At 52.2% G+C, this 27835-nt stretch overlaps 1 protein-coding gene across 2 annotated transcripts in view; it reads left to right on the top strand.

Annotated features, from left to right (window-relative positions):
* The window catches only part of SEMA3E (semaphorin 3E), a 392121-nt gene that overhangs the window by 273072 nt on the left and 91214 nt on the right, over nucleotides 1–27835 (top strand). For both annotated transcript variants that reach the window (XM_069765160.1, XM_069765161.1), the window contains exons 6-7: nucleotides 8959–9078; nucleotides 9959–10098. In XM_069765160.1, coding sequence (XP_069621261.1) covers nucleotides 8959–9078; nucleotides 9959–10098 — 260 coding nt within the window. The remainder of the gene's footprint in view (nucleotides 1–8958; nucleotides 9079–9958; nucleotides 10099–27835) is intronic.

The following is a 27835-nucleotide window of genomic DNA, read 5'->3' as shown; positions in this document are numbered from 1 at the left end:
TGAGCTGAAGTCTGCTATCAAAGCAACCTGGGCTTCCATAACACCTCAGCAGTGCCACAGGCTGATCACCTCCACGCCATACTTCATTGATGCAGAAATTGATGCAAAAGGAGCCCCGACCAAGTATTGAGTGTATTTACTGAACATACATTTCAGAAGGCCAACATTTCAGACTTTAAAATCATTTTTCAAGCTGTTGTTATAAAGTATTCTAATTTACTGAGATAATGACTTTTGGGTTTTCTTTGGCTGTAAGCCTTAATCATCAACATTTACAGAAATAAACACTTGAAATAGATCACTCTGTTTGTAATGACTATATAATAATTGAGTTTCCCTTTTTGCTTTGAAGAACTGAAATAAATTAACTTTTTGATGATATTCTACTTTTGTGAGAAGCACTTGTAAGTATGTGAACTGAAAATCTCTGTTCAGTTCTACTCACTTTCTTTCTTTTATTGATAAACGTACATATACAATACTTGATTAAATGTACTGTATATTGATAGCCCAACTTTATAGGGGCAACCACTGTTTAGCCTGAATGAATGGCTGGCCATATTGCAGTCTCCAGACGCATATATTAATGCTGAAATCACTCATCAATTTTTATCGCACTTTTTATTCTCTGTTTTGAGCCAAACCAAGTATATAGATGGAAAGTATGGAGGAACATGTATTTCTTCCTACTGTACTGGAAGCTTAGAGGCTACTAAAACAGTAAAATGGGTATAAACTTCTTATTAATACCCATGGCTTTTAAAACTGGATCAAAAGTAAAGTATGTGTGGATGTCAAGATATCTTTTTACATTCTACTCTTTAAAATATATTGCTCAGTTTATTTAAGAACCAGTGTTTGGTGTTTGTGAACATACTGTAATTTGTTTTCATTTATGATAATAAGCGATCTAAGGTTTTCAGCTGCAGTACACTGAGACACATACAGTTCACTAACATTAGTCAGCCTTTCTATTTTACTTGTAATGTAGGTCTGCCATCTAGTGGCCATTCATTTTAATTATTTGTTGCGTTAAAATGTACTCGATAATGCTGTACATGCCCCAATTTTTCAAATGTCCTGTGGTTTTTCTGGAACAGTTGTGAACCTGGACTTATACAAGGAATAAATATAAATATATATATATATATATATATATATATATATATATATATATATATATATATATATTCTGCTAAAAAAAATAAAGGGGACACTAAAATACTAAAATTCAGTGTCCTAGATATCACTGAATGAAATATTCAATTTGCAAATCATTATTCATCACATAGTAGAATGCGTTGAGAACAATAAAACATAAAAATGATCATTGTAAATCAAAATTAATATCCCATGGAGGTCTGGGTTTGAAATGATAATCGAAATCAAAGTGGAAAATCAAATTACAGGCTGATCCAACTTCAGTGAAAACGCCTCAAGACAAGGAAATGATGTTCAGTCGTGTGTGTCACCTCCACGTGCCTGTTTGACCTCCTAGAATACCTGGGTATGCTACTGATGAGGTGACGGATGGTCTCCTGAGGGATCTCATTCCATGTTAGGAGTTGAGTTTCCTCTGCTGCACAGGGGGAATCTCGATCCGTCTCCGCTGCGGTCTCCCATTCTCCTCCAGCCGCAGTGGAGTCTACTCAGCAGGGACGTCGATCCCAGCGTCTCGCTCAGTCTGACTCTGTGCAAAGAGTTACTGCTGCTTTTCCTGCTTCTGCCATTGAAGCCAGTGCTGGGCAGCGTCGAGTGGACGTTTCTGGATCTAAGTCCTTATTTGCACACACTGAGCATGCCCAGGGCAAGATCTCCTGTTGGAGATCGAGGGTCACATGCTTAGGTACTGCAGCACATCCCATTGGTCCTTTTGGCAGGTCCTGAAAGGGCAAAACTTCTGTAGCTGTTTCCTGTGCTGCAGCTATATAAACTGCGCATGACCGCACGGCCATGCGCTAGTATTGTCTTGTAAATATGTGTGTGTGTTGTGAGTGAAAGTCGCTCTTTAAATAACCCTCCCTATTGAATGTCTGTTCGCGGAAGGTGTATGTTTGCTATCTAGCGCCCGACTTATCCAACAGCACGTAACACACATTACAGCTACCAGTTGCTGTGTCCGCCTGTACGGCGCCGTGTGCTTGCTCTGCGCTTTCCTGACCCAAGCCTGGGTGGTTAGTGGCGTCCGTCTGTGCGGCACCGCACGCACTCTTGTGCCTTTATATTATTATTTAGTTTCCTTACACACCCAGTTGCGGTGTTGTGCCAGCAAGTGTCTAATCGGACTTCAATCCTAGTTGGGGTTGAGTTCGCTGACTTCTTGCTCGCGCTCTATGTGCGGTACCGCGGTCCTGTGACGCAACAGGATCGCTTCCTTCACGCAGGGTGTAGTTAACCCGTGCGTGTATACTTGTAGTACCGCCATATAGTCCGTCTTACTAGCAGCAGGGTTTTTACCTGCACGGTGGACCTCGGACTGCGAACGCACCTAGTTCCATTTCATCTTGTACTTGGTGCATTCCACCAGTCCTAACATAATACTAGCGCCAAGGTCTGGCTAGTAAATGGCGGACGATCAGCGTTTACAGCGGTACATCCAGCAGCTGGAGGGAAGGTTGGCGGCTCTAGAGCGTTCAACCTCAGCTGTGGATGTCACTGCTGTCGCTGTTCAGGCTGCTAGCGTGGCTGCAGCTACCTTGTCCACTGCCACCCCTGTTCCGACTCTCTCGCCTCCCGCTACCAGAGAAATTTTCTGGTGACAGTAAGTCTTGTAGGGGTTTTGTGAGTCAGTGCTCTATACATCTCGAGCTTCTGGCCTCTCGCTTCCCTACAGAGCGGGCAAAGGTGGGGTTTATCGTGTCTCTCCTGTCAGACAGGGCGTTGCAGTGGGCTACGCCGCTGTGGGAGCGTGGCGATCATGTGGTGCAGAGTGCTCCGTTATTCCTGAGCACTCTGAAACAGGTCTTTTTAGGACCTCGTGTCACCCATGATACGGCGCTCCAACTGTTGGCATTGACTCAGGGCTCGTCCTTGGTCAGCCATTTTGCCGTACACTTCCGCACCCTAGCATCTGGGCTGGAGTGGTCGGATAAAGCCCTTATTCCTATATTTTGGAGGGGGCTGGCTGACCACGTTAAGGACGCCCTGGCCACTAGGGAGATTCCCGCCACACTGGAGGAATTAATAACAGTATCCACTCGTATTGACCTCCGTTTTCATGAGCGGAGGTTAGAGCGAGCCCAGTGTAGGCAGAGGTTTCGGCTGGCTCCCACCTTCGCCAAACCTTTGGAATCTCCAGTCCAGGCCCCTGAGTCCCATGACCCTATGGTAGTGTCACGAGCGGGATCTAAGTCCCGGACCGCTCGTGCACTCCAGGTTTGTCATGTGTGCCAGCAGTCAGGACATCTTGCCACCAGATGTCCCCAGCGGTCGAGGAAACGTCAGCGTCTAGTGGTAGTAGGTGGAGGTACACTAGACACGGCGACGTTTGCCTCCAAATTGTCCTTTAAGGGGACAATAACATTAGGCTCATCCTCCCACTCGGTAGAGCTCTGCATGGATTCTGGGGCGGAGGGCAATTTTATGTCTTCTGCCTTCGCCCAACGTCACGAAATACCCCTGGTTATGCTACCTGAACCAGTAACGGTACGAGTGGTAAATGGGTCGACACTGCCCTCACAGATAACACATCAGACCATCCCTTTTACTCTGTCCATGTCGCCATCCCATCAGGAGATTATATCTCTGCTCATCATTCCTGAGGGAATTGATGAGGTCCTGTTGGGGATACCTTGGCTACGGTACCACTCTCCTCACATCGAGTTGTCCTCAGGCAGAATTCTGGGATGGGGTGAATCTTGTGGGGGTAGGGGCCACCGAGAGTGCGTTCAGGTTGCTACTACAGAGGTACCCGCAGACCTATCCTCTCTCCCCAAGCAATATTGGTCTTATGCAGACGTGTTCTCCAAAAAGGCGGCGGAGACCCTTCCGCCCCATCGCCCCTATGACTATCCTATTGATCTCTTACCTGGTGCTGAGCCTCCCCGGCGTCGAGTCTATCCATTATCTCTCCCGGAGACGGAGGCAATGTCTCAGTACATTCAAGAGAATCTGGCAAGAGGGTTCATCAGGAAGTCGGTGTCACCTGCTGGGGCAGGGTTCTTTTTCGTGCAGAAGAAGAATGGGGAACTACGTCCATGCATAGACTACAGGGGTCTTAACGCTATCACCGTTAAGAACAAGTATCCTTTGCCCTTGATATCTGAGCTTTTCGATAGGCTTCGGGGAGCAAGGGTGTTTACTAAACTAGATCTGCGGGGTGCTTACAACCTGATTCGCATCCGTGAGGGGGACGAATGGAAAACGGCGTTTAACACCAGAGATGGGCACTATGAGTATCTGGTAATGCCCTTCAGGCTCTGTAATGCCCCAGCCGTTTTCCAAGACTTTGTCAACGACATCTTCTGGGATATGCTTTCCACCTCAGTTGTAGTCTATCTGGATGATATTCTCATCTTTTCTCCAGATATTGACTCCCACCGGAGAGATGTTGGCAGAGTCTTCGACCTCCTACGGGCAAACTCTCTTTATGCAAAGTTGGAGAAGTGTATGTTTGAGCAGGAGTCTTTACCTTTCCTGGGCTATATCATCTCCGCCCAGGGATTGGCTATGGATCCTGCCAAACTACAGGCTGTGATGGACTGGCAAGAGCCCCATTCTCTTAAAGCGGTGCAGCGCTTTATGGGGTTCATAAACTATTACCGCCAGTTCATTCCCCACTTCTCAACTCTGGTAGCTCCCTTGGTAGCCCTCACCAAGAAGGGAGCGAATCCCAAATTGTGGTCGGAAGAGGTCTCCAAGGCCTTCACTTCTATTAAGTCCCACTTTGCTAGCGCTCCCATCTTACATCGTTCCGATGTGGATAAGCTATTCCTAATAGAGGTGGATGCCTCGTCCGTTGGTGCTGGAGCAGTCCTCTATCAAAAGGATGCTCAAGGTCGGAAGCATCCATGCTTCTTCTCTAAGACCTTCACGCCAGCGGAGAGAAACTACTCCATCGGGGACAGGGAGTTGCTAGCAATGAAGTTGGCCTTTTCGGAGTGGAGACACCTTCTGGAAGGTGCGCGGTTTCCCTTCCAAGTTTACACGGACCACAAAAATTTGGTCTATTTGCAGACAGCCCAGCGGCTAAATTCTCGCCAGGCCAGATGGTCCCTGTTCTTCTCCCGGTTCCACTTTTCCCTTCATTATCTCGCCGGGGAGAAGAATATCCGTGCTGACGCTCTCTCTCGTTCCCTTATGTCAACTGAGGAGGAGGAAGAGGAGCCTCGGCTTATTGTCCCTTCCGAGAGCCTGAGAACCGTAGCGCCGGTTTCGCTAGAGTCTGTGCCTCCGGGCAAGACTTTTGTGCCCATTAATTTGCGACCGGAGGTTCTCTCTTGGGCTCATTCGTCCAGGGTGGGTGGACACTTTGGGACAAAGAGGACATCTGAGCTACTGGCGAGGACGTACTGGTCCGAGATGTCAAAGATTACGTTCTGGCATGTGTCTCATGCGCCAAAAATAAGTCTCCTCGACAACGGCCATCTGGGTTACTCTATCCCTTGCCGGTGGCAGACAGGCCCTGGGAGATGGTCGGGATAGACTTTGTAGTGGGTTTGCCCAAGTCTCGCGGCTGTACCGTCATTTGGGTTATTAGTGATCATTTCTCGAAAATGGTGCATTTGGTGCCGCTCCCACGGTTACCTTCTGCACGGACCTTGACAGCGTTGTTCATAAGACACATCTTCCGCCTACACGGCATGCCATACAAAATTGTCAGTGACCGGCGTCCTCAGTTTGCGTCTCGGTTCTGGAGAGAGCTTTGTCGTCTTCTCAGCATTGAGTTAAATCTCTCTTCCGCATATCATCCCGAGACGAATGGGTTGGTAGAGAGGGCCAACCAGACCTTGGTCACATACCTGCGACATTTTGTTTCAGCCAGGCAGGATGACTGGGCATCCTTGCTATCATGGGCAGAGTTTGCACTGAACAACGCCGTAGCCGACTCCACTGGACAAACCCCATTCCTCCTCAACTATGGTCAGCATCCACGGATACCTGTGCCTATGCCCGTGTCTTCCGCCGACTCCAGGGTGGCAGACTGGGCTGTGGAGGCACGGGATATTTGGGACTGCACTCAGGATGCCATTCGGGCCTCTAAGGAGAGAATGAGGTCCTCTGCCGATGCTCATCGGCGCCCCGCTCCGACCTTTGCTCCTGGCGACTTGGTGTGGCTCTCCGCCCGTAACATCAGGCTGCGAGTTGAGTCCACTAAATTTGCTCCTCGCTACTTGGGCCCATTCAAGGTCCTCGAGCAGGTTAATCCTGTGGTCTATCGTTTGGCCCTTCCGCCACGCCTGGGTATCACCAACACCTTTCATGTGTCCCTCTTGAAACCCGTGTATATGTCCCGGTTCTCCGAGTCATCTGCTGGGACATCGGGTTCGTCTACGGACGATTATGAGGTGAACGCTATTTTGGGGTGCAAGGTGGTACGTGGCAAAAAAATTTATTTGGTAGACTGGAAGGGTTATGGCCTCGAGGACAGGTCCTGGGAGCCTGTTGAGCACATTCGGGCCCCGCAGCTCATTGCTGCCTTCGAACGTAGCGAGGCCCAAGAAGGGGGGGGGTAATGTTAGGAGTCGAGTTTCCTCTGCTGCACAGGGGGAATCTCAATCCGTCTCCGCTGCGGTCTCCCATTCTCCTCCAGCCGCAGTGGAGTCTGCTCAGCAGGGACATCGATCCCAGCGTCTCGCTCAGTCTGACTCTGTGCGAAGAGTTACTGCTGCTTTTCCTGCTTCTGCCATTGAAGCCAGTGCTGGGCAACGGCGAGTGGACGTTTCTGGATCTAAGTCCTTATTTGCACACACTGAGCATGCCCAGGGCAAGATCTCCTGTTGGAGATCGAGGGTCACATGCTCAGGTACTGCAGCACATCCCATTGGTCCTTTTGGCAGGTCCTGAAAGGGCAAAACTTCTGTAGCTGTTTCCTGTGCTGCAGCTATATAAACTGCGCATGACCGCACAGCCATGCGCTAGTATTGTCTTGTAAATATGTGTGTGTGTTGTGAGTGAAAGTCGCTCTTTAAATAACCCTCCCTATTGAATGTCTGTTCGCGGAAGGTGTATGTTTGCTATCTAGCGTCCGACTTATCCAACAGCACGTAACACACATTACAGCTACCAGTTGCTGTGTCCGCCTGTACGGCGCCGTGCGCTTGCTCTGCGCTTTCCTGACCCAAGCCTGGGTGGTTAGTGGCCTCCGTCTGTGCGGCACCGCATGCACTCTTGTGCCTTTAAATTATTATTTAGTTTCCTTACACACCCAGTTGCGGTGTTGTGCCAGCAAGTGTCTAATCGGACTTCAATCCTAGTTGGGGTTGAGTTCGCTGACTTCTTGCTCGCGCTCTATGTGCGGTACCGCGGTCCTGTGACGCAACAGGATCGCTTCCTTCACGCAGGGTGTAGTTAACCCGTGCGTGTATACTTGTAGTACCGCCATATAGTCCGGCGTCCGGCAGCAGGGTTTTTACCTGCACGGTGGACCTCGGACTGCGAACGCACCTAGTTCCATTTCATCTTGTACTTGGTGCATTCCGCCAGTCCTAACATTCCAGACCTGGATTTCAGCATCAGTCAACTACCGGACAGTCTGTGGTGAACCATGGCATTGGTGGATGGAACCAGTCATGATGTCCCAGATGAGCTCGATTGGATTCAGGTATGGAGAATGTGCAGGCCAATCCATATCATCAATGCCTTCATCATGCAGGAACTGCTGACACACTTCAGCCACATGAGGCCTAGCATTGTCATGCATGAGAAGGAACCCAGGGCACCTGTATATGGTCACCCAATGGATCTGAGGATCTCATAGGATACCCAATGGCACTCAGGCTACCTCTGGGTAGTACATAGCACATGGAGGACTGGGAGGCCCTCCAAAGAAATGCCTCCCCACACCATTACTGACCCACTGCTTAACCAGTCATGCTGGAGGATGTTGCAGGCAGAAGAACATTCTTCATGGTGTCTCCAGACTCTGTTACGTCTGTTATGTCTGTCGCATGTGCTCAGTGTGAACCTGCACTCATTCGTGAAGAGCACAGGGTGTCAAAGCCAAATCTTCAAATCTTGTTGCTTTATGGCAAATGCCAATTGGCCTGCATGGTGTTGGGCTGTAAGCACAGCACTCACTTGTGGACATTGGGCCTCATGGGGTCTGTTTCTGACAGTTTGAGTAGACATATGAATGTTAGTGGCCTGCTGCAGGACTCTGGCACTGCTCCTCCTGTTCCTTCTTGCACAAATGAGGAGGTAGCAGTCCTGAGTTGTTGCTCTCCTACAGCCCCCTCCACGTCTCCTGGTGTACTGGCCTATCTCTTGGTATGTGCTTCATGCTCTGGACACTGTGTTGACAGACACAGCTACCCTTCTTGCCACAGCTTGCATTGATGCACCATCGCGGATAAGCTGAACTACCTGAGCAACTTCTCTGGGTTGTAGAATCCATCTCATGCTACTGTACAGTACATCTAGGGGAGAGAGCAATGACAAAATGCAAAAGTGACCAAAACTACAGCTAAAAAGTATGAGAACAGAGAAATGGTCTGTGGTCACTATTCATTGAGCAAACATTATAAACCAGTGACCCGCAGTCATCCCTTCCCAGCTTGTCAAGATATAAGATGCCTTACCACCCAAAACTGTATAGTATCCATTCTTTTTGAGCAATATAAGTATGACTGACACAATAAAAGTGATGCCGTTAAGTATTATCACATTTACTCTCTCCATATCATGCACCATATGGAGCAGGTAGATCTACTGGATGTTCAAATAAATGTAATACTTATAGTGATATGTAGAATATATAAATAAGAAATTGTCTGTTGTTAACACTTTGTTTTACTGTAGGTGGTGAGTTATTTGTTGGGCTTCACAATGACTTCTGGGGAAGAGATGCAACTTTATTCAGGAGCATGGGACACCTACCATATATAAGAACAGAACATGATGATGATCGCATCTTAAAAGGTGAATTATATAAACTAGGACCTGTTTGGTGTTGGAGATGAGCATATCTTTTGAAATTAAAATTTAGCGGATTTGTCAAATTTTGCCAAGAAATTTGATTCACAGCTAATTGATTTGCCACAAAAATCTTAGGAAATTCAAGGCCATTATTGCCATGAAAAGATGAGCAGGGGAATAATAATTGCGGTCACACGGGGTGCAACCATGACCGGGATCAAGCGAGAATGGGGTCTGCCGGCTCCAGTGTCCATTTCACCTTGATGTACATCCTTGGATGCACATTCAGCTGGAATTTATTGCGGCACAGAGACATGCTGGCTTACTCCACTGCAATACATGCTGCCGGCCAAACAAAGGTTGGTAGCTAACGATGGCGTGCCTAGAAAGGGTTGGTGCATGGCAGTGACCTTATAATCCATCTGTGGTGGGTATGCCGGAGTCAGCTGCTGGCCTGTCAGGGAGCTGGCTATGGAAGAGGACGCCACACATGGAGGGAGTGGGGGACGAAAAGAATGTGATGTTGAAGAACAGCAGAGAAAATTATTACCGAAAGGGGCCTAGGATGGGGGACACTATTAGATAAAGGGGCCAGGATGGGGCCATTATTACAGAATAGGCCAGCATGGGGACATTATTACTTGGGGCACACATGTATGTTTTTATAGGATCTAGAACACAACAAGAGCCCATACATCTGACCAACATGACACTAGTTACGCCACTGAAGATGAGTATAGCACTCTAAGGTCTGATATGGCTGGATTCAATATATAACCGCTCTCTAGGTGGTTATACTCAGTTTATGATTAATATAAAAAGGAATAAAACCATATAGAGAAGAAAACTATAAATTACTGTTTATTTTCATGTTTGTATTTAGAGCCAAAATTTGTAGGATCCTATATGATTCCAGACAATGAAGACAAGGAAGATAATAAAATCTATTTCTTCTACACTGAAAAGGCAATGGAAGGAGATGGAGTTCAAGCACTTTATTCTCGAGTAGGACGAGTCTGTGCGGTAAGTGAATTACTTAAGTATATTATAATATACATCATTTTTTATAATAATATATATTTTACTGAATCCTATTTTAGGACTGTGCTATACGTTCTACAGTGGAAATCCCCCTCAAAAAATCATATACTGTGTCAGAGATATATGTAAGATCATTACTAGTGTTGAGCGATACCTTCCGATATCGGAAAGTATCGGTATCGGATAGGATCGGCCGATATTCAAAACATATCGGATATCGCCGATACCGATACCCGATCCCAATGCAAGTCAATGGGACCAAAATATCGGAATTAAAATAAACCCTTTCTTTCCTTGTAGGTTCATTCTACATGAAGGAAAACAAGTAAGAATAATGCAGGATGTATTTGGGGAGGTGGCGGAGACATTAAAGTCATAGAGGTTTAGCCCAATCAAATAGAATAGCATGTTTTTTTTTTTTTTTTTAAAGACGTTCGGAGTGACAAAGATATTGACTATGTAAATATTTTTTTTATTTTGTCAGATATTGATGTTTCACTATTCCACGCCCTTCCCCTTCTTTTTTTTTTTTACTTTTCCCACACTTTCATCTTCATCATCATCAGCATCTTTGACATCAACTTCTTCTTCACCTTATTCATCTTCTTCTTCATCCTTTACCTTTTTTTTTTTTATTACATTCTTCATATTCATTTTATTCAACTATTATTATTATTCCTATTCTACATATTCATTTTATTCAACTGTATTATTCTTCCTATTCTACTTCTTCATCATATTCTCATTTGTGACAGGCATTCCCGTAGTTGTTATCTATAAAAGTTGGAAGATTACACCTTCCGTTCTGCCAGTCACAAAAGTTACATTTGTCCGCGTTCAGTTTGGCCTGCAGCATCAGGCTTTATCCAGGGGCACCACGAGGAGGAACGGACTCACCCCCATACACTGCTTAGTCTTCTTCTGCATATAATTTAGATAATATCTTTTGCTCTGATATTAAGTGTTATGCTTAATGTTCTTCTGCTCTTTGTTCTGCAGCCTCTTATTCTTCTGCTTCTCGGTCTTCCATGTCGTCGTCTCCAGTGTCGTCATCTCCGCCGTCGTCGTCTCCGCCGTCGTCGTCTCCGCCGTCGTCGTCGTCGTCATCGGGGTTGTCTTCCGGGTTGTCGTCGTCGTCATCGGGGTGGTCTTCCGGGTCGTCGACTTTAGGGTCTTCAACTTGGAAATGTAGCAGAAGGTACAAGAAGGCTGAGAAAATGCCAAGAACCTGATGATGGAACTGGAACTCGGATGGCTACCCGAAGGTTCAAGAGCCTATGGGACTACCGAGGACCAGCTGACGTTACTGGAACCCAGTTACTAAGCAGGAGGTACCCGTGCTAAAAAGCACTACCAAGGACAGCCTGACGTTGGCGGAACTCGGATACCCAGAAGGAGGCACCTAAGCCAAAGGCTCTGCCCGGAACCAGCTGACGGTACTGGAACCAGGATGGGGAGCAGAAGGTACAAGAGCAAAAGACACTGCCGAGAACCAGCTGACGGTACTGAAACCCGGATGGGTAGCCGAAGGTCCAAGAGCCAATGGAACTACCGAGGACCAGCTGACGTTACTGGAACCCGGTTACTAAGCAGGAGGTACCCGTGCCTGAAAGCACTACCAAGGACCACCTAAGCCAAAGGCTCTGCCCGGAACCAGCTGATGGTACTGGAACCAGGATGGGGAGCAGAAGGTACAAGAGTAAAAGACACTGCCGAGAACCAGCTGACGGTGCTGGAACCAGGTGGTGGACCCGAAGGCCCGACAGGAGAGGAGAGAACAGCTAGGCCGCGAGGCAGCCGCAGTTACCGAACCCCAACAGTCCTACAGGGGGAGCTGGGCCTACTGGCACTACAGAACCAGCCTTGACTACCAGTTCACGCAGCCCACATAGGAAGCTCCTAAACTGGAGGCACCCTGGAGTTGGCTAACCCGACCGCACCACGACGGGGCAAGCATAGGCGTCTCAGTGAGCTTGACACAACCCGGAAACAGCTGACGGTGCTGAAACCAGGTTTGGCACGAGGGAGTACCTGTGACAAAAACACTGCCGAGAACCAGCTGGCGGTGCTGGAACCCAGATGCGTTGCCCCAGTGTGCAAGAGCCAATGGCACGACCGAGGACCAGCTGACGGTGCTGGAACCCGGTTACTAAGCTGTAGGTGCCCGCGCTTAAAAGCACTACCAAGGACCGCCTGACGTTGGTGGAACTCGGATACCCAGGAGGAGGCACCTAAGCCAAAGGCTCGGCCCGGAACCAGCTGACGGTGCTGGAACCAGGTGCTGGACCCCAAGGCCCACAGGAGAGGAGAGAACAGCTAGGCCGCGAGGCAGCCGCAGTTACCGAACCCCAACAGTCCTACAGGGGGAGCTGGGCCTACTGGCACTACAGAACCAGCCTTGACTACCAGTTCACGCAGCCCACATAGGAAGCTCCTAAACTGGAGGCACCCTGGAGTTGGCTAACCCGACCGCACCACGACGGGGCAAGCATAGGCGTCTCAGTGAGCTTGACACAACCCGGAAACAGCTGACGGTGCTGAAACCAGGTTTGGCACGAGGGAGTACCTGTGACAAACACACTGCCGAGAACCAGCTGGCGGTGCTGGAACCCAGATGCGTTGCCCCAGTGTGCAAGAGCCAATGGCACGACCGAGGACCAGCTGACGGTGCTGGAACCCGGTTACTAAGCTGTAGGTGCCCGCGCTTAAAAGCACTACCAAGGACCGCCTGACGTTGGCGGAACTCGGATACCCAGGAGGAGGTACCTAAGCCAAAGGCTCGGCCCGGAACCAGCTGACGGTGCTGGAACCAGGTGGTGGACCCGAAGGCCCACAGGAGAGGAGAGAACAGCTAGGCCGCGAGGCAGCCGCAGTTACCGAACCCCAACAGTCCTACAGGGGGAGCTGGGCCTACTGGCACTACAGAACCAGCCTTGACTACCAGTTCACGCAGCCCACATAGGAAGCTCCTAAACTGGAGGCACCCTGGAGTTGGCTAACCCGACCGCACCACGACGGGGCAAGCATAGGCGTCTCAGTGAGCTTGACACAACCCGGAAACAGCTGACGGTGCTGAAACCAGGTTTGGCACGAGGGAGTACCTGTGCCAAAAACACTGCCGAGAACCAGCTGGCGGTGCTGGAACCCAGATGCGTTGCCCCAGTGTGCAAGAGCCAATGGCACGACCGAGGACCAGCTGACGGTGCTGGAACCCGGTTACTAAGCTGTAGGTGCCCGCGCTTAAAAGCACTACCAAGGACCGCCTGACGTTGGCGGAACTCGGATACCCAGGAGGAGGCACCTAAGCCAAAGGCTCGGCCCGGAACCAGCTGACGGTGCTGGAACCAGGTGGTGGACCCCAAGGCCCACAGGAGAGGAGAGAACAGCTAGGCTGCGAGGCAGCCGCAGTTACCGAACCCCAACAGTCCTACAGGGGGAGCTGGGCCTACTGGCACTACAGAACCAGCCTTGACTACCAGTTCACGCAGCCCACATAGGAAGCTCCTAAACTGGAGGCACCCTGGAGTTGGCTAACCCGAACGCACCACGACGGGGCAAGCATAGGCGTCTCAGTGAGCTTGACACAACCCGGAAACAGCTGACGGTGCTGAAACCAGGTTTGGCACGAGGGAGTACCTGTGACAAAAACACTGCCGAGAACCAGCTGGCGGTGCTGGAACCCAGATGCGTTGCCCCAGTGTGCAAGAGCCAATGGCACGACCGAGGACCAGCTGACGGTGCTGGAACCCGGTTACTAAGCTGTAGGTGCCCGCGCTTAAAAGCACTACCAAGGACCGCCTGACGTTGGCGGAACTCGGATTCCCAGGAGGAGGCACCTAAGCCAAAGGCTCGGCCCGGAACCAGCTGACGTTGCTGGAACCAGGTGGTGGACCCCAAGGCCCACAGGAGAGGAGAGAACAGCTAGGCCGCGAGGCAGCCGCAGTTACCGAACCCCAACAGTCCTACAGGGGGAGCTGGGCCTACTGGCACTACAGAACCAGCCTTGACTACCAGTTCACGCAGCCCACATAGGAAGCTCCTAAACTGGAGGCACCCTGGAGTTGGCTAACCCGACCGCACCACGACGGGGCAAGCATAGGCGTCTCAGTGAGCTTGACACAACCCGGAAACAGCTGATGGTGCTGAAACCAGGTTTGGCACGAGGGAGTACCTGTGACAAAAACACTGCCGAGAACCAGCTGGCGGTGCTGGAACCCAGATGCGTTGCCCCAGTGTGCAAGAGCCAATGGCACGACCGAGGACCAGCTGACGGTGCTGGAACCCGGTTACTAAGCTGTAGGTGCCCGCGCTTAAAAGCACTACCAAGGACCGCCTGACGTTGGCGGAACTCGGATACCCAGGAGGAGGCACCTAAGCCAAAGGCTCGGCCCGGAACCAGCTGACGGTGCTGGAACCAGGTGGTGGACCCCAAGGCCCACAGGAGAGGAGAGAACAGCTAGGCTGCGAGGCAGCCGCAGTTACCGAACCCCAACAGTCCTACAGGGGGAGCTGGGCCTACTGGCACTACAGAACCAGCCTTGACTACCAGTTCACGCAGCCCACATAGGAAGCTCCTAAACTGGAGGCACCCTGGAGTTGGCTAACCCGACCGCACCACGACGGGGCAAGCATAGGCGTCTCAGTGAGCTTGACACAACCCGGAAACAGCGGACGGTGCTGAAACCAGGTTTGGCACGAGGGAGTACCTGTGACAAAAACACTGCCGAGAACCAGCTGGCGGTGCTGGAACCCAGATGCGTTGCCCCAGTGTGCAAGAGCCAATGGCACGGCCGAGGACCAGCTGACGGTGCTGGAACCCGGTTACTAAGCTGTAGGTGCCCACGCTTAAAAGCACTACCAAGGACCGCCTGACGTTGGCGGAACTCGGATACCCAGGAGGAGGCACCTAAGCCAAAGGCTCGGCCCGGAACCAGCTGACGGTGCTGGAACCAGGTGGTGGACCCCAAGGCCCACAGGAGAGGAGAGAACAGCTAGGCTGCGAGGCAGCCGCAGTTACCGAACCCCAACAGTGCTACAGGGGGAGCTGGGCCTACTGGCACTACAGAACCAGCCTTGACTACCAGTTCACGCAGCCCACATAGGAAGCTCCTAAACTGGAGGCACCCTGGAGTTGGCTAACCCGACCGCACCACGACGGGGCAAGCATAGGCGTCTCAGTGAGCTTGACACAACCCGGAAACAGCTGACGGTGCTGAAACCAGGTTTGGCACGAGGGAGTACCTGTGACAAAAACACTGCCGAGAACCAGCTGGCGGTGCTGGAACCCAGATGCGTTGCCCAAGTGTGCAAGAGCCAATGGCACGACCGAGGACCAGCTGACGGTGCTGGAACCCGGTTACTAAGCTGTAGGTGCCCGCGCTTAAAAGCACTACCAAGGACCGCCTGACGTTGGCGGAACTCGGATACCCAGGAGGAGGCACCTAAGCCAAAGGCTCGGCCCGGAACCAGCTGACGGTGCTGGAACCAGGTGGTGGACCCCAAGGCCCACAGGAGAGGAGAGAACAGCTAGGCCGCGAGGCAGCCGCAGTTACCGAACCCCAACAGTCCTACAGGGGGAGCTGGGCCTACTGGCACTACAGAACCAGCCTTGACTACCAGTTCACGCAGCCCACATAGGAAGCTCCTAAACTGGAGGCACCCTGGAGTTGGCTAACCCGACCGCACCATGACGGGGCAAGCATAGGCGTCTCAGTGAGCTTGACACAACCCGGAAACAGCTGACGGTGCTGAAACCAGGTTTGGCACGAGGGAGTACCTGTGACAAAAACACTGCCGAGAACCAGCTGGCGGTGCTGGAACCCAGATGCGTTGCCCCAGTGTGCAAGAGCCAATGGCACGACCGAGGACCAGCTGACGGTGCTGGAACCCGGTTACTAAGCTGTAGGTGCCCGCGCTTAAAAGCACTACCAAGGACCGCCTGACGTTGGCGGAACTCGGATACCCAGGAGGAGGCACCTAAGCCAAAGGCTCGGCCCGGAACCAGCTGACGGTGCTGGAACCAGGTGGTGGACCCCAAGGCCCACAGGAGAGGAGAGAACAGCTAGGCCGCGAGGCAGCCGCAGTTACCGAACCCCAACAGTCCTACAGGGGGAGCTGGGCCTACTGGCACTACAGAACCAGCCTTGACTACCAGTTCACGCAGCCCACATAGGAAGCTCCTAAACTGGAGGCACCCCGGAGTTGGCTAACCCGACCGCACCACGACGGGGCAAGCATAGGCGTCTCAATGAGCTTGACACAACCCGGAAACAGCTGACGGTGCTGAAACCAGGTTTGGCACGAGGGAGTACCTGTGACAAAAACACTGCCGAGAACCAGCTGGCGGTGCTGGAACCCAGATGCGTTGCCCCAGTGTGCAAGAGCCAATGGCACGACCGAGGACCAGCTGACGGTGCTGGAACCCGGTTACTAAGCTGTAGGTGCCCGCGCTTAAAAGCACTACCAAGGACCGCCTGACGTTGGCGGAACTCGGATACCCAGGAGGAGGCACCTAAGCCAAAGGCTCGGCCCGGAACCAGCTGACGGTGCTGGAACCAGGTGGTGGACCCCAAGCCCACAGGAGAGGAGAGAACAGCTAGGCCGCGAGGCAGCCGCAGTTACCGAACCCCAACAGTCCTACAGGGGGAGCTGGGCCTACTGGCACTACAGAACCAGCCTTGACTACCAGTTCACGCAGCCCACATAGGAAGCTCCTAAACTGGAGGCACCCTGGAGTTGGCTAACCCGACCGCACCACGACGGGGCAAGCATAGGCGTCTCAGTGAGCTTGACACAACCCGGAAACAGCTGACGGTGCTGAAACCAGGTTTGGCACGAGGGAGTACCTGTGACAAAAACACTGCCGAGAACCAGCTGGCGGTGCTGGAACCCAGATGCGTTGCCCCAGTGTGCAAGAGCCAATGGCATGACCGAGGACCAGCTGACGGTGCTGGAACCTGGTTACTAAGCTGTAGGTGCCCGCGCTTAAAAGCACTACCAAGGACCGCCTGACGTTGGCGGAACTCGGATACCCAGGAGGAGGCACCTAAGCCAAAGGCTCGGCCCGGAACCAGCTGACGGTGCTGGAACCAGGTGGTGGACCCCAAGGCCCACAGGAGAGGAGAGAACAGCTAGGCCGCGAGGCAGCCGCAGTTACCGAACCCCAACAGTCCTACAGGGGGAGCTGGGCCTACTGGCACTACAGAACCAGCCTTGACTACCAGTTCACGCAGCCCACATAGGAAGCTCCTAAACTGGAGGCACCCTGGAGTTGGCTAACCCGACCGCACCACGACGGGGCAAGCATAGGCGTCTCAGTGAGCTTGACACAACCCGGAAACAGCTGACGGTGCTGAAACCAGGTTTGGCACGAGGGAGTACCTGTGACAAAAGCACTGCCGAGAACTAGCTGGCGGTGCTGGAACCCGGATGCGTTGCCTATCAAAGATTGTCTTCCTACAGCCCCAACTAGCGGTGTTGGAGCAAAGGGTAAGCAGGGGGAGCAGAGTGTAGGCCGAAGCCTTCACTGGAGTCAGCTTTGTGTCTGCGTTGCGTTTGCAGGACACTTTGCCGGCTACACAGTGGGGGAACAGCAGGCGGTGCTGAACCCCACTAACACATTGGCTGGTGTTTTTCTCTGTGCAGCTAGCACTTCCGGGCAAAAACTAGCGGTGTTATAGCCCAGGGGCAGCAGGAGGAGGAGAGGAGCAGAGTGTAGGCCGAAGCCTAGTTGAACCAATTTCAAAGGTAACCTTTAACCCCCCCTCAGGTGTTACAAAGTACAAGAGCCACACCTTGTGCAGCATTAATGCTGCACAAGTAAAAGGTTGCTCTATTAATTTTTCTACTTGCACACGCTGAATGCAACACGTACACAATTTAGCCCATTCTACAGTCAAACTGTAGTTGAGGCGTGACTTGTATTTTTAAGGAGACGCAGCATAGGTGTCCCAAATAACGCCTTTGTGCTTGGCGCAGCTTCCTGAGCATTGTTTTTTGCTGTACAGGAGTCTGCGCTTTTGTGTTATCACTTGGCAATGCCCTGTTAGCGCCGCCCGTCTTATGACCTCATTTCATGTTGGCCGCTGCGGTTAACGATGGCCATAAATCCCAGACCCACAGTGCCTTTTCATAAAGTCACACTGCGGTGCTGGGATTCGTGGCCTTGAGCAGTAAATATTTTTGACGCTCACACACGTCCTTACACCTGCTTCAGACTGGGCGGCCTCTGCTGATCCCTTTTCGCATGAGGCCGCACAGTCTGAAGGAGGCGGAAGGAGATGAGTGACGACAGGCGAACATATGCACTGCTCGTGCCCATAAACCACACCCTCGCTGACAAAATAAATAAGACAACGAGGGGCGTTGTTTCTCGCAGGGCGGATGCACAGGCGCAGCCAGCTAACCATGATGTCAAAAGACGGGAAGCGCTACCAAGGGGGGTGCTGCGTATCATTAGAAAGGAAAGTCACACCTCAGGGACAGTGGAATGGTCTCAATGAGACACATTTTGTACGTGTTGAGTTCCACATGGGCAAGGAGAAAAAGTCAGCCACCTTGTACAAATGCAGCAGTACTGCTGAACAAGGTGGCTGTTATACATAGAAACACCTGGGGGTGGGGGGCAGGCTCCCTTCAATTTCAGTTCATGTGCCTGCATGGCGTTTGCAGGGCACGTTGCCGGCTACACAGCTGGGGAACAGCTGGCGGTGCTGAACCCCACTGACACATTGGCTGGTGTTTTTCTCTGTGCAGCTAGCACTTCCAGGCAAAAACTGGCGGTGTTAGAGCCCAGGGTCAGCAGGAGGAGGAGAGGAGCAGAGTGTAGGCCGAAGCCTGCACTGGTGGCAGCTTTTGTTCTGTTGTGCCTGCGTGGCGTTTGCAGGTCACGTTGCCGGCTACACAGCTGGGGAACAGCTGGCGGTGCTGAACCCCACTGACACATTGGCTGGTGTTTTTCTCTGTGCAGCTAGCACTTCCGGGCAAAAACTAGCGGTGTTAGAGCCCAGGGTCAGCAGGAGGAGGAGAGGAGCAGAGTGTAGGCCGAAGCCTGCACTGGTGGCAGCTTTTGGTCAGTTGTGCCAGCGTGGCTTGTGCTGGACACGATGCCGGCTACACAGCAGGGGAACAGCTGGCAGTGCTGAACCCCACTAACACATTGGCGGGTGTTTTTCTCTGTGCACCTAGCACTTCCAGGCTACAACTGGCGGTGTTATAGCCCAGGGTCAGCAGGAGGAGGAGAGGAGCAGAGTGTAGGCCGAAGCTTAGTTGAACCAATTTAAAAGGTAACCTTTAACCCCCCTCTGGTGTTGCAAGGTACAAGAGCCACACCTCGTGCAGCATTAATGCTGCACAAGTAAAAGGTTGCTCTATTAAATTTTGCTCCTTGCACACGCTGAATAAAACACGTACACTATTTAGCCCATTCTACTGTAAAACAGTAGTGGAGGCGTGACTTGTCTTTTTAAAGAAAAGCAGCCCAGGTGTCGAAAATAACACCTTGGTGCATGGGCGCAGCTTCCTGAGCGTTGCTATTTGCTGTACAGGAGTCTGCGCTCTTGTTATCCCTTGGCCATGCGCTGTGAGCGCTTCCTGTCTTCTGACCTCATTTCATGTCGGCCGTTGCGGTTAGTGATGGACATGAATCCCAGACCCACAGTGTGTTTTCAAAAAAAATCACACTGCGTGGCTGGGATTCGTGGCCTTGTGCAGTAAATATGTTTGCCGCTCACACATGTCCTTACACCTGCTTCAGACTGGGCGGCCTCATCTGATCCCTTATCGCATGCCGCAGCCATGAGGCCACCCAGTCTGAAGAAGGCGGAAGGAGATGAGTGAACACAGGCAAACATATGCACTGCACATGCCCATCAATCACACCCTCGCTGTCCAAAAAAATAAGACACCGAGGGGCGTTGTTTCGAGCAGGGCAGACGCACAGGCACAGGCAGCCAACCAATGATGTCAGAAGACGGGCAGCGCTACCAAGGGTGGTGCTGCGTATCATTAGAAAGGAAAGTCACACCTCAGTGACAGTTGAATGGTCTCAATGAGACACATTTTGTACGTGTTGAGTTCCACGTGGGCAAGGAGAAAAAGTCAGCCACCTTGTACAAATGCAGCAGTACTGCTGTACAAGGTGGCTATTATACATAGAAACACCTGGGGGTGGGGGGCAAGCTCCCTTCAATTTCAGTTCATGTGCCTGCGTGGCGTTTGCAGGTCACGTTGCAAGCTACACAGCAGGGGAACAGCTGGCGGTGCTGAACCCCACTAACACATTGGCTGGTGTTTTTCTCTGTGCAGCTAGCAATTCCGGGCAAAAACTAGCGTTGTTAGAGCCCAGGGTCAGCAGGAGGAGGAGAGGAGCAGAGTGTAGGCCGAAGCCTGCACTGGTGGCAGCTTTTGGTCAGTTGTGCCAGCGTGGCTTGTGCTGGACACGATGCCGGCTACACAGCAGGGGAACAGCTGGCGGTGCTGAACCCCACTAACACATTGGCGGGTGTTTTTCTCTGTGCACCTAGCACTTCCAGGCTACAACTGGCGGTGTTATAGCCCAGGGTCAGCAGGAGGAGGAGAGGAGCAGAGTGTAGGCCGAAGCTTAGTTGAACCAATTTAAAAGGTAACCTTTAACCCCCCTATGGTGTTGCAAGGTACAAGAGCCACACCTCGTGCAGCATTAATGCTGCACAAGTAAAAGGTTGCTCTATTTAGTTTGCTCCTTGCACACGCTGAATAAAACACGTACACTATTTAGCCCATTATACTGTCTAACAGTAGTGGAGGCGTGACTTGTCTTTTTAAGGAGACGCAGCACAGGTGTCAAAATTTACACCTAGGTGCTGGGCGCAGATTCCTGAGCGTTGTTATTAGCTGTACAGGAGTCTGCGCTATTGTGATCCCTTGGCCATGCGCTGTGAGCGCTGCCTGTCTTCTCACCTCATTTCATGTTGGCCATTGCGGTTAGCAATGGATATGAATCCCAGGCCCGCAGTGTGTTTTCAAAAAATCACACTGCGTGGCTGGGATTCGTGGCCTTGTGCAGTAAATATGTTTGCCGCTCACACATGTCCTTACACCTGCTTCAGACTGGGCGGCCTCAGCTGATCCCTTATCGCCTACCACGGCCAGGAGGCCGCACAGTCTGAAGAAGGCGGAAGGAGATGAGTTAAGACAGGCGAACATATGCACTGCACATGCCCATCAATCACACCCTCGCAGCCAAAATATATGAAACAGGGGGGGTTGTGTCAGGCAGGGCGGACGCACAGGCACAGGCAGCCAACCAATGATGTCAGAAGACGGGCAGCGCTACCAAGGGGGGTGGTGCGTGTCATTAAAAAGGAAAGTCACACCTCAGGGACATTGTAATGGTCTGTAATGAGACACATATTTTACGTGTTTAATTCTACGTGGGCAAGGATAAAAAATCAGCCACCTTGTACAAATGCAGCAGTACTGCTGTACTAGGTGGCTGTTATACATAGAAACACCTGGGGGGGTGGGGCCAGGTTCCCTTTAATTTCAGTTCATGTGCCTGCGTGGCGTTTGCAGGTCACGTTGCCGGCTACACAGCAGGGGAACAGCTGGCGTTGCTGAACCCCACTAACACATTGGCTGGTGTTTTTCTCTGTGCAGCTAGCACTTCCGGGCCAAAACTAGCGGTGTTTAAGCCCAGGGTCAGCAGGAGGAGGAGAGGAGCAGAGTGTAGGCCGAAGCCTGCACTGGTGGCAGCTTTTGTTCTGTTGTGCCAGCGTGGCTTGTGCTGGACACGTTGCCGACTACACAGCAGGGGAACAGCTGGCGGTGCTGAACCCCACTGACACATTGGCTGGTGTTTTTCTCTGTGCAGCTAGCACTTCCAGGCTAAAACTGGCGGTGTTATGAGCCCAGGGTCAGCAGGAGGAGGAGAGGAGCAGAGTGTAGGCCGAAGCCTGCACTGGTGGCAGCTTTTGTTCTGTTGTGCCTGTGTGGCTTTTGCAGGCCACGTTGCCGGCTACACAGCTGGGGAACAGCTGGCGGTGCTGAACCCCACTAACACATTGGCTGGTGTTTTTCTCTGTGCAGCTAGCACTTCCGGGCAAAAAGTAGCGGTGTTTAAGCCCAGGGTCAGCAGGAGGAGGAGAGGAGCAGAGTGTAGGCCGAAGCCTGCACTGGTGGCAGCTTTTGTTCTGTTGTGCCAGCGTGGCTTGTGCTGGACACGTTGCCGACTACACAGCAGGGGAACAGATGGCGGTGCTGAACCCCACTGACACATCACCTAGTGTTTTTTCTGTGTAGACAACACTTCCAGGTGGCAACTGACAGTGTTGAAACCCAGGGAATCAAAGAGGAGCAGAGTGTAGGCCGAAGACTGCAGTGGAGCAAGTTGAAAGGGAACCTTTAACCCCCCCCCAGGCATTTGTTGCTGAAAGAGCCATCTTGTACAGCAGTAATACTGCACATGGAAAATGGTGGCTCTGAAAATTATGCTCCTTGCAAACGCTGAAGTACACACTCATAATGTGTCCCCTCACACTGTCAAACCGTCCCGGAAGTGGGACTTTCCTTTGTAATGTGACACAGCAAAGCCGTCATTCCAACCCCCTTGGTGCCGTGCGCCACCTCCTCAACGTTGTTTGGTTCTGTCACGCAGCCCGCGCTGTAATGTTATCCCTTGGCCATGCACAGTTAGCGGTGCCCGTCTTCTGACATCATGTAGGTGTCAGGCTGGCAGTGCCTGTGCGTCCAAGCTGCCCGAGATCCAACCTTGCAGTGTCATCTAATGTAGTCCCACTGCGGGCCAGGGATCCATGGGCATGCGCAGTGCATATCATCGCCTCTCACTCACCTCCTTCCTGCTTCTTCAGACTGTGCGGCGTCACGGCGTGGCATGCTATTAGGGATCAGCTGACGCCGCCTAGTCTGAAGAAGCGTGAAGAAGGGGAGTGAGAGGCTAGTATATGCACTGCGCATGGCCATGGATACCAGGCTCACTGTGGGATCACATTAGACGACACTGCGAGGTGGGATTTCGGGCAGCGTGGACGCACAGGCGCAGCCAGGACGACAACAAATGATGTCAGAGGACGGGCAGCGCAAACTGTGCATGGCCAAGGGATAACATAACAGCGCAGGGTCCATGACGGAATCAAACAACGCTAAGGAGCCAGCGCACGGTGGCAAGGGGGTAGCAATGACGGCTGTGCTGCGTCACATTACAAAGGAAAGTCCCACCTCCGGGACGGTTGGACGGTGTGAGGGGACACATTACATGAGTGTGTAGTTCAGCGTTTGCAAGGAGCATAATTTCAAGAGCGACCTTTCCCTTGTGCAGTATTAGTGCTGCACATGGTGGCTCTTTCAGTAACAAACGCCTAGGGGGGGGGGACAGGTCCCCTTACATTTTAGTTGTGCCAGCGTGGCGGTCGCATGACACGTTGCCGGATACACAGCTGGGGATCAGCTGACGTTACTGAACCCCAATAACAGAGGAGCGACTGTTGACTGTGCAGACAGCACTTCCAGGCACCAACTGGCGGTGTTAGAGCCCAGGGACAGCAGGAGGAGCAGATTGGAGGTATTGCCGCACACACAGCTGGGGATCAGCTGACGTTACTGAACCCCAATAACAGAGGAGCGACTGTTAACTGTGCACACAGCACTTCCAGGCACTAACTGGCGGTGTTAGAGCCCAGGGTCAGCAGGAGGAGCAGAGGAACAGAGTGTAGGCCGAAGCCTGATTGGAGCAAGTTGAAAGGGAACCTTTAACCCCCCCCCCAAGACGTTTGTAGCTGAAAGAGCCATCTTGTGCAGCACTAAGGATGCAAAAGGAAAAGGTTGCTCTTTTAATTATGCTCCTTGCAAACACTGAAGTAAACACTAAAAATGTGTCCCCTTATACCGTTCAACCGTCCCGGAGGTGCGAATTTCCTTCGTAATGGGACACAGCACAGCTGTCATTCCTATCCCCTTGGTGCCGTGCGCTGCCTCCTCAGCGTTGTTTTAAGCTGTCACGGAGCCTGCGCTGTTCTGTTAGCCCTTGGCCATGCCCAATTAGCGCTGCCTGTATTCTGACATAATTTGGTGTCAGGCTGTCAGTGCCTGTGCGTCCACGCTGCTCCAGATCCCACCTCGCAGTCTCGTCTAACGTAATCCCACTGCGGGCCTTGGATCCATGGGCATGTACAGTGCATATACTCGACTCTCACTCCCCTCCTTCCCTCTTCTTCAGACTGTGCGGTGTCACGGCCGTGGCATGCTATTAGGGATCAGCTGACGGCGCACAGTCTAAAGAAGGCGGAGGGAAATGAGCGAGAGCCCGAGGGGAAGATATGCACTGCGCATGCCCATGGATCCCAGGCCCGCAGTGTGACTCAATCAGAAGACACTGCGAGGCAGGATCTCGGGCAGCGCGGCCGCACAGGCGCAGCCAGCCTGACACCAAATTATGTCAGAAGACAGGCAGCGCAAATAGAGCATGCCCAAGGGATAACAGAACAGCGCAGGCTCCGTGACAGCTTAAAACAACGCTGAGGAGGCAGCGCATGGCACCAAGGGGGTAGGAATGACGGCTGTGCTGCGTCACATTACGAAGAAAAGTCCCAGCTCCGGGACGGTATAACGGTATCAGTGAACACATTTTATAAGTGTTAAGTTCTGCGTGTGCAAGGAGCTAAACCAAAAGAGCTACCTTTTCCTTGTGCAGCATTACTGCTGCACAAGATGGCTCTTTCAGTAACAAACGACGGGTGTGTGGGGGGACAGGTTCCCTTACATTTAGGTTGTTGTGCCAGCGTGGCGGTCGCAGGACACATTGCCGGCTACACAGCTGGGGATCAGCTGACGTTACTGAAACCCAATAACACTGGGTCGTATGTTTTTACTGTGCAGCCTGCACTTCTGAGCCGCAACTGGCGGTGTTGGAGCCCAGGAATAGCAGTTCAGGTGGTAGAAAGATGAACACAGCAGGAGACCTGGATGACACCCAATTACTTAATCAGGCAGAGGAGTGGCAAATTCCTGCGAGATCCAGGCCTGGTTCATTTTCAGGAAAGTAAGCCGGTCAACGTTATCGGAGGACAGTCGCATGCGACGGTCTGTTAGTACACCACCTGCGGCACTAAAGACACGTTCCGATAAGACACTAGCCGCAGGGCAAGCCAGCACCTCCAATGCATACTGGCTTAGCTCTGGCCATGTATCCAGCTTAGAGACCCAAAACTTGAACGGGGAAGAGCCGTCTGGGAGTACACTAAGAGGGCAAGCCATGTAGTCTGTCACCATCTGACGGAACTGTTGCCTCCTGCTGACTGGAGCCGCCGGTGATGGTGTAGACATTTGGGGCGGGCACACAGAAGTGTGCCAGAGTTGTGCCATACTGGGCTTGCCTTGGGCAGAGGCACTGCTTCTGCTCCCTCTTTGGGCAGAGCCTCCCCCACTGCCTCGACGCACTGAGCTGCTTTGTAAAGGAGAAGATGATGGAATTCACCAGTGTGTCGTGGTACTCCCGCAATTTACGCTCCCGGGTCAACGCTGGGATGAGGTTTTGGACGTTGTCCCGGTAGCGAGGATCGAGGAGGGTGAACACCCAATAATCAGGCATGTTGAGAATGTGGTCGATGCGGCGGTCGTTTCTCAGGCACTGCAGCATGAAATCCACCATGTGCTGCAGAGTGCCAACTGGCCCAGAAACGCTGTACCCTGCTTGAGACATGATCTCTGCCCGCTCGTCATCACCCCACCCTCGCTGTACACACTGACCACTGGACAATTGTGTCGCTCCCTCCTCTGGACGGAGCTCTTCCTCCTCCATTGACTCCTCCTCATCCTCCTCACAAATTGGCCCCTGCGTACCCCTTTGTGAGGAACCACGTGGCGCTGACTCTCCAGAAGCTGATGGAAAAGGTGACTCCTCATCCTCCACCTCTTCCACAACATCATCCCTTAACCCTTGCAAAGTTTGCTGAAGCAGGCAGATAAGGGGATGCACTAGTCAGCATGACTGTCCATCTGCGCTTGCCATCCGCGTGGAATAATCAAAAGGACGCAAAACCTGGCAGACGTCCTTCATAGTGGCCCACTCTGTGGTTGTGAAGTCTGATCGGCGCTGACTGCGACTTCTTTGCGCCTGATGCAGCTGGTACTCCATAACTGCTTGCTGCTGCTCACACAACCGCTCCAACATATGTAACGTGGAATTCCACCGGGTAGGTAGGTCACATATGATGCGGTGTTCCGGAAGGCGGAATCGGCGCTGCAGAGCAGCAATGCGGGATCTGGCCAAGCTGGAACGCCGCAAGTGAGCACACTCTAGGCGGACCTTGTGCAGCAGGGCATCAAGATCCGGATAGTACCTCAGAAAACTCTGCACAACCAAATTGAGCACATGTGCCAGACATGGGATGTGAGTGAGGTTGCCAAGGGCCAAATCTGCCACTAGATTTCGGCCATTGTCACACACTACCATGCCTGGCTGGAGATTCGCTGGCAGTAACCACACATCGCTCTCCTGCTTGATGGCATTCCAGAGCTCCTGCGCTGTGTGGCTTTGACTCCCCAATGAAACTAGTTTCAAGACGGCCTGCTGACGTTTGGCCATGGCTGTGCTCATGTCGGTCATAGGTAAACGTTCACGGGTCCATGTGGAGATGGACTGTGACGGCTCCTGCAGAGTTGATTCTGAGGAACTTGTGTAAGAGGAGGAGTCAATGCGTACAGACTGGATTCCTGCAATCCTTGGAGTGGGCAGGACACGTCCTGCGCCACTCGCACGATCTGTACCTGGCTCAACAACATTAACCCAATGGGCAGTGAGGGAAACGTATCGCCCCTGTCCATGCTGACTGGTCCACGCATCGGTGGTGAGGTGGACCTTGCTACTGACGGCGTTCAGTAGCGCATGTTTTATGTTTCCCTCAACATGCCTGTGCAGGGCAGGGACAGCTTGCCTGCTGAAGTAAAAGCGGCTGGGCACCTTGTACTGTGGGACTGCCAATGCCATCAAGTCACGGAAGCTGTCAGTCTCCACCAACCTGAACGAGAGCATTTCCAGGGACAACAGTTTGGCAATGCCTGCATTCAGAGCCTGTGCTCGGGGGTGGTTGGCCGAGAATGCCCGCCTTTTCTCCCATGCCTGTACTACCGATGGCTGTAGAGTAGACTGGGAGTGTGAGGATGACTGGGAAGGTGGTGCTGTGGGTGGAATTACACAAGGTCTCTGGACAACAGTGCCAGAGGTTCTTCCATGGCGATCCTGGGAGGAAGCCAAACCAGCTGTGCGTGAGCTGGAGGAAGAGGCAACACGAGCTGAAGAGGAGGTAGCTGCCGCTGTTGGTTGGCCTACATCTTCAGTCTGTTTCTGTAACTCCACCGCGTGCCTGGTCCGCACATGTTTCCACATATTTGTGGTATTGAGGTTGCTGACATTTTTCCCTCTTTTTACTTTCTGATGACACAGCTTGCATTTGACAAAACAAATGTCATCTGCAACTGTGTCAAAAAAGGACCAGGCACTGCAAGTCTTGGGAGCGCCCTTTTTGGCTTTGGAAAGAGACAGGCTCCTAACCGGTGCCAAAGTGGAGGCTACAGGCTCCGCAGTCTTCCCCCTCCCTCTCCCTCTTTGGCCCGTAAGGGGAATCTCTTCCTCAGAGCTGCTCCCACCACCTTCCTGTTCCTGAAGCCACGATGGGTCAACGACCTCATCATCTCCACTACCCTCTGCCACCAACTGCTCCTCCTG

This window comes from Ranitomeya imitator, chromosome 4 (assembly GCF_032444005.1).
Source record: "Ranitomeya imitator isolate aRanImi1 chromosome 4, aRanImi1.pri, whole genome shotgun sequence".
Taxonomy (NCBI): domain Eukaryota; kingdom Metazoa; phylum Chordata; class Amphibia; order Anura; family Dendrobatidae; genus Ranitomeya; species Ranitomeya imitator.
The sequence above is the reverse complement of the archived record's forward strand: the minus strand, read 5'-3'. Positions and strand labels throughout refer to the sequence as shown.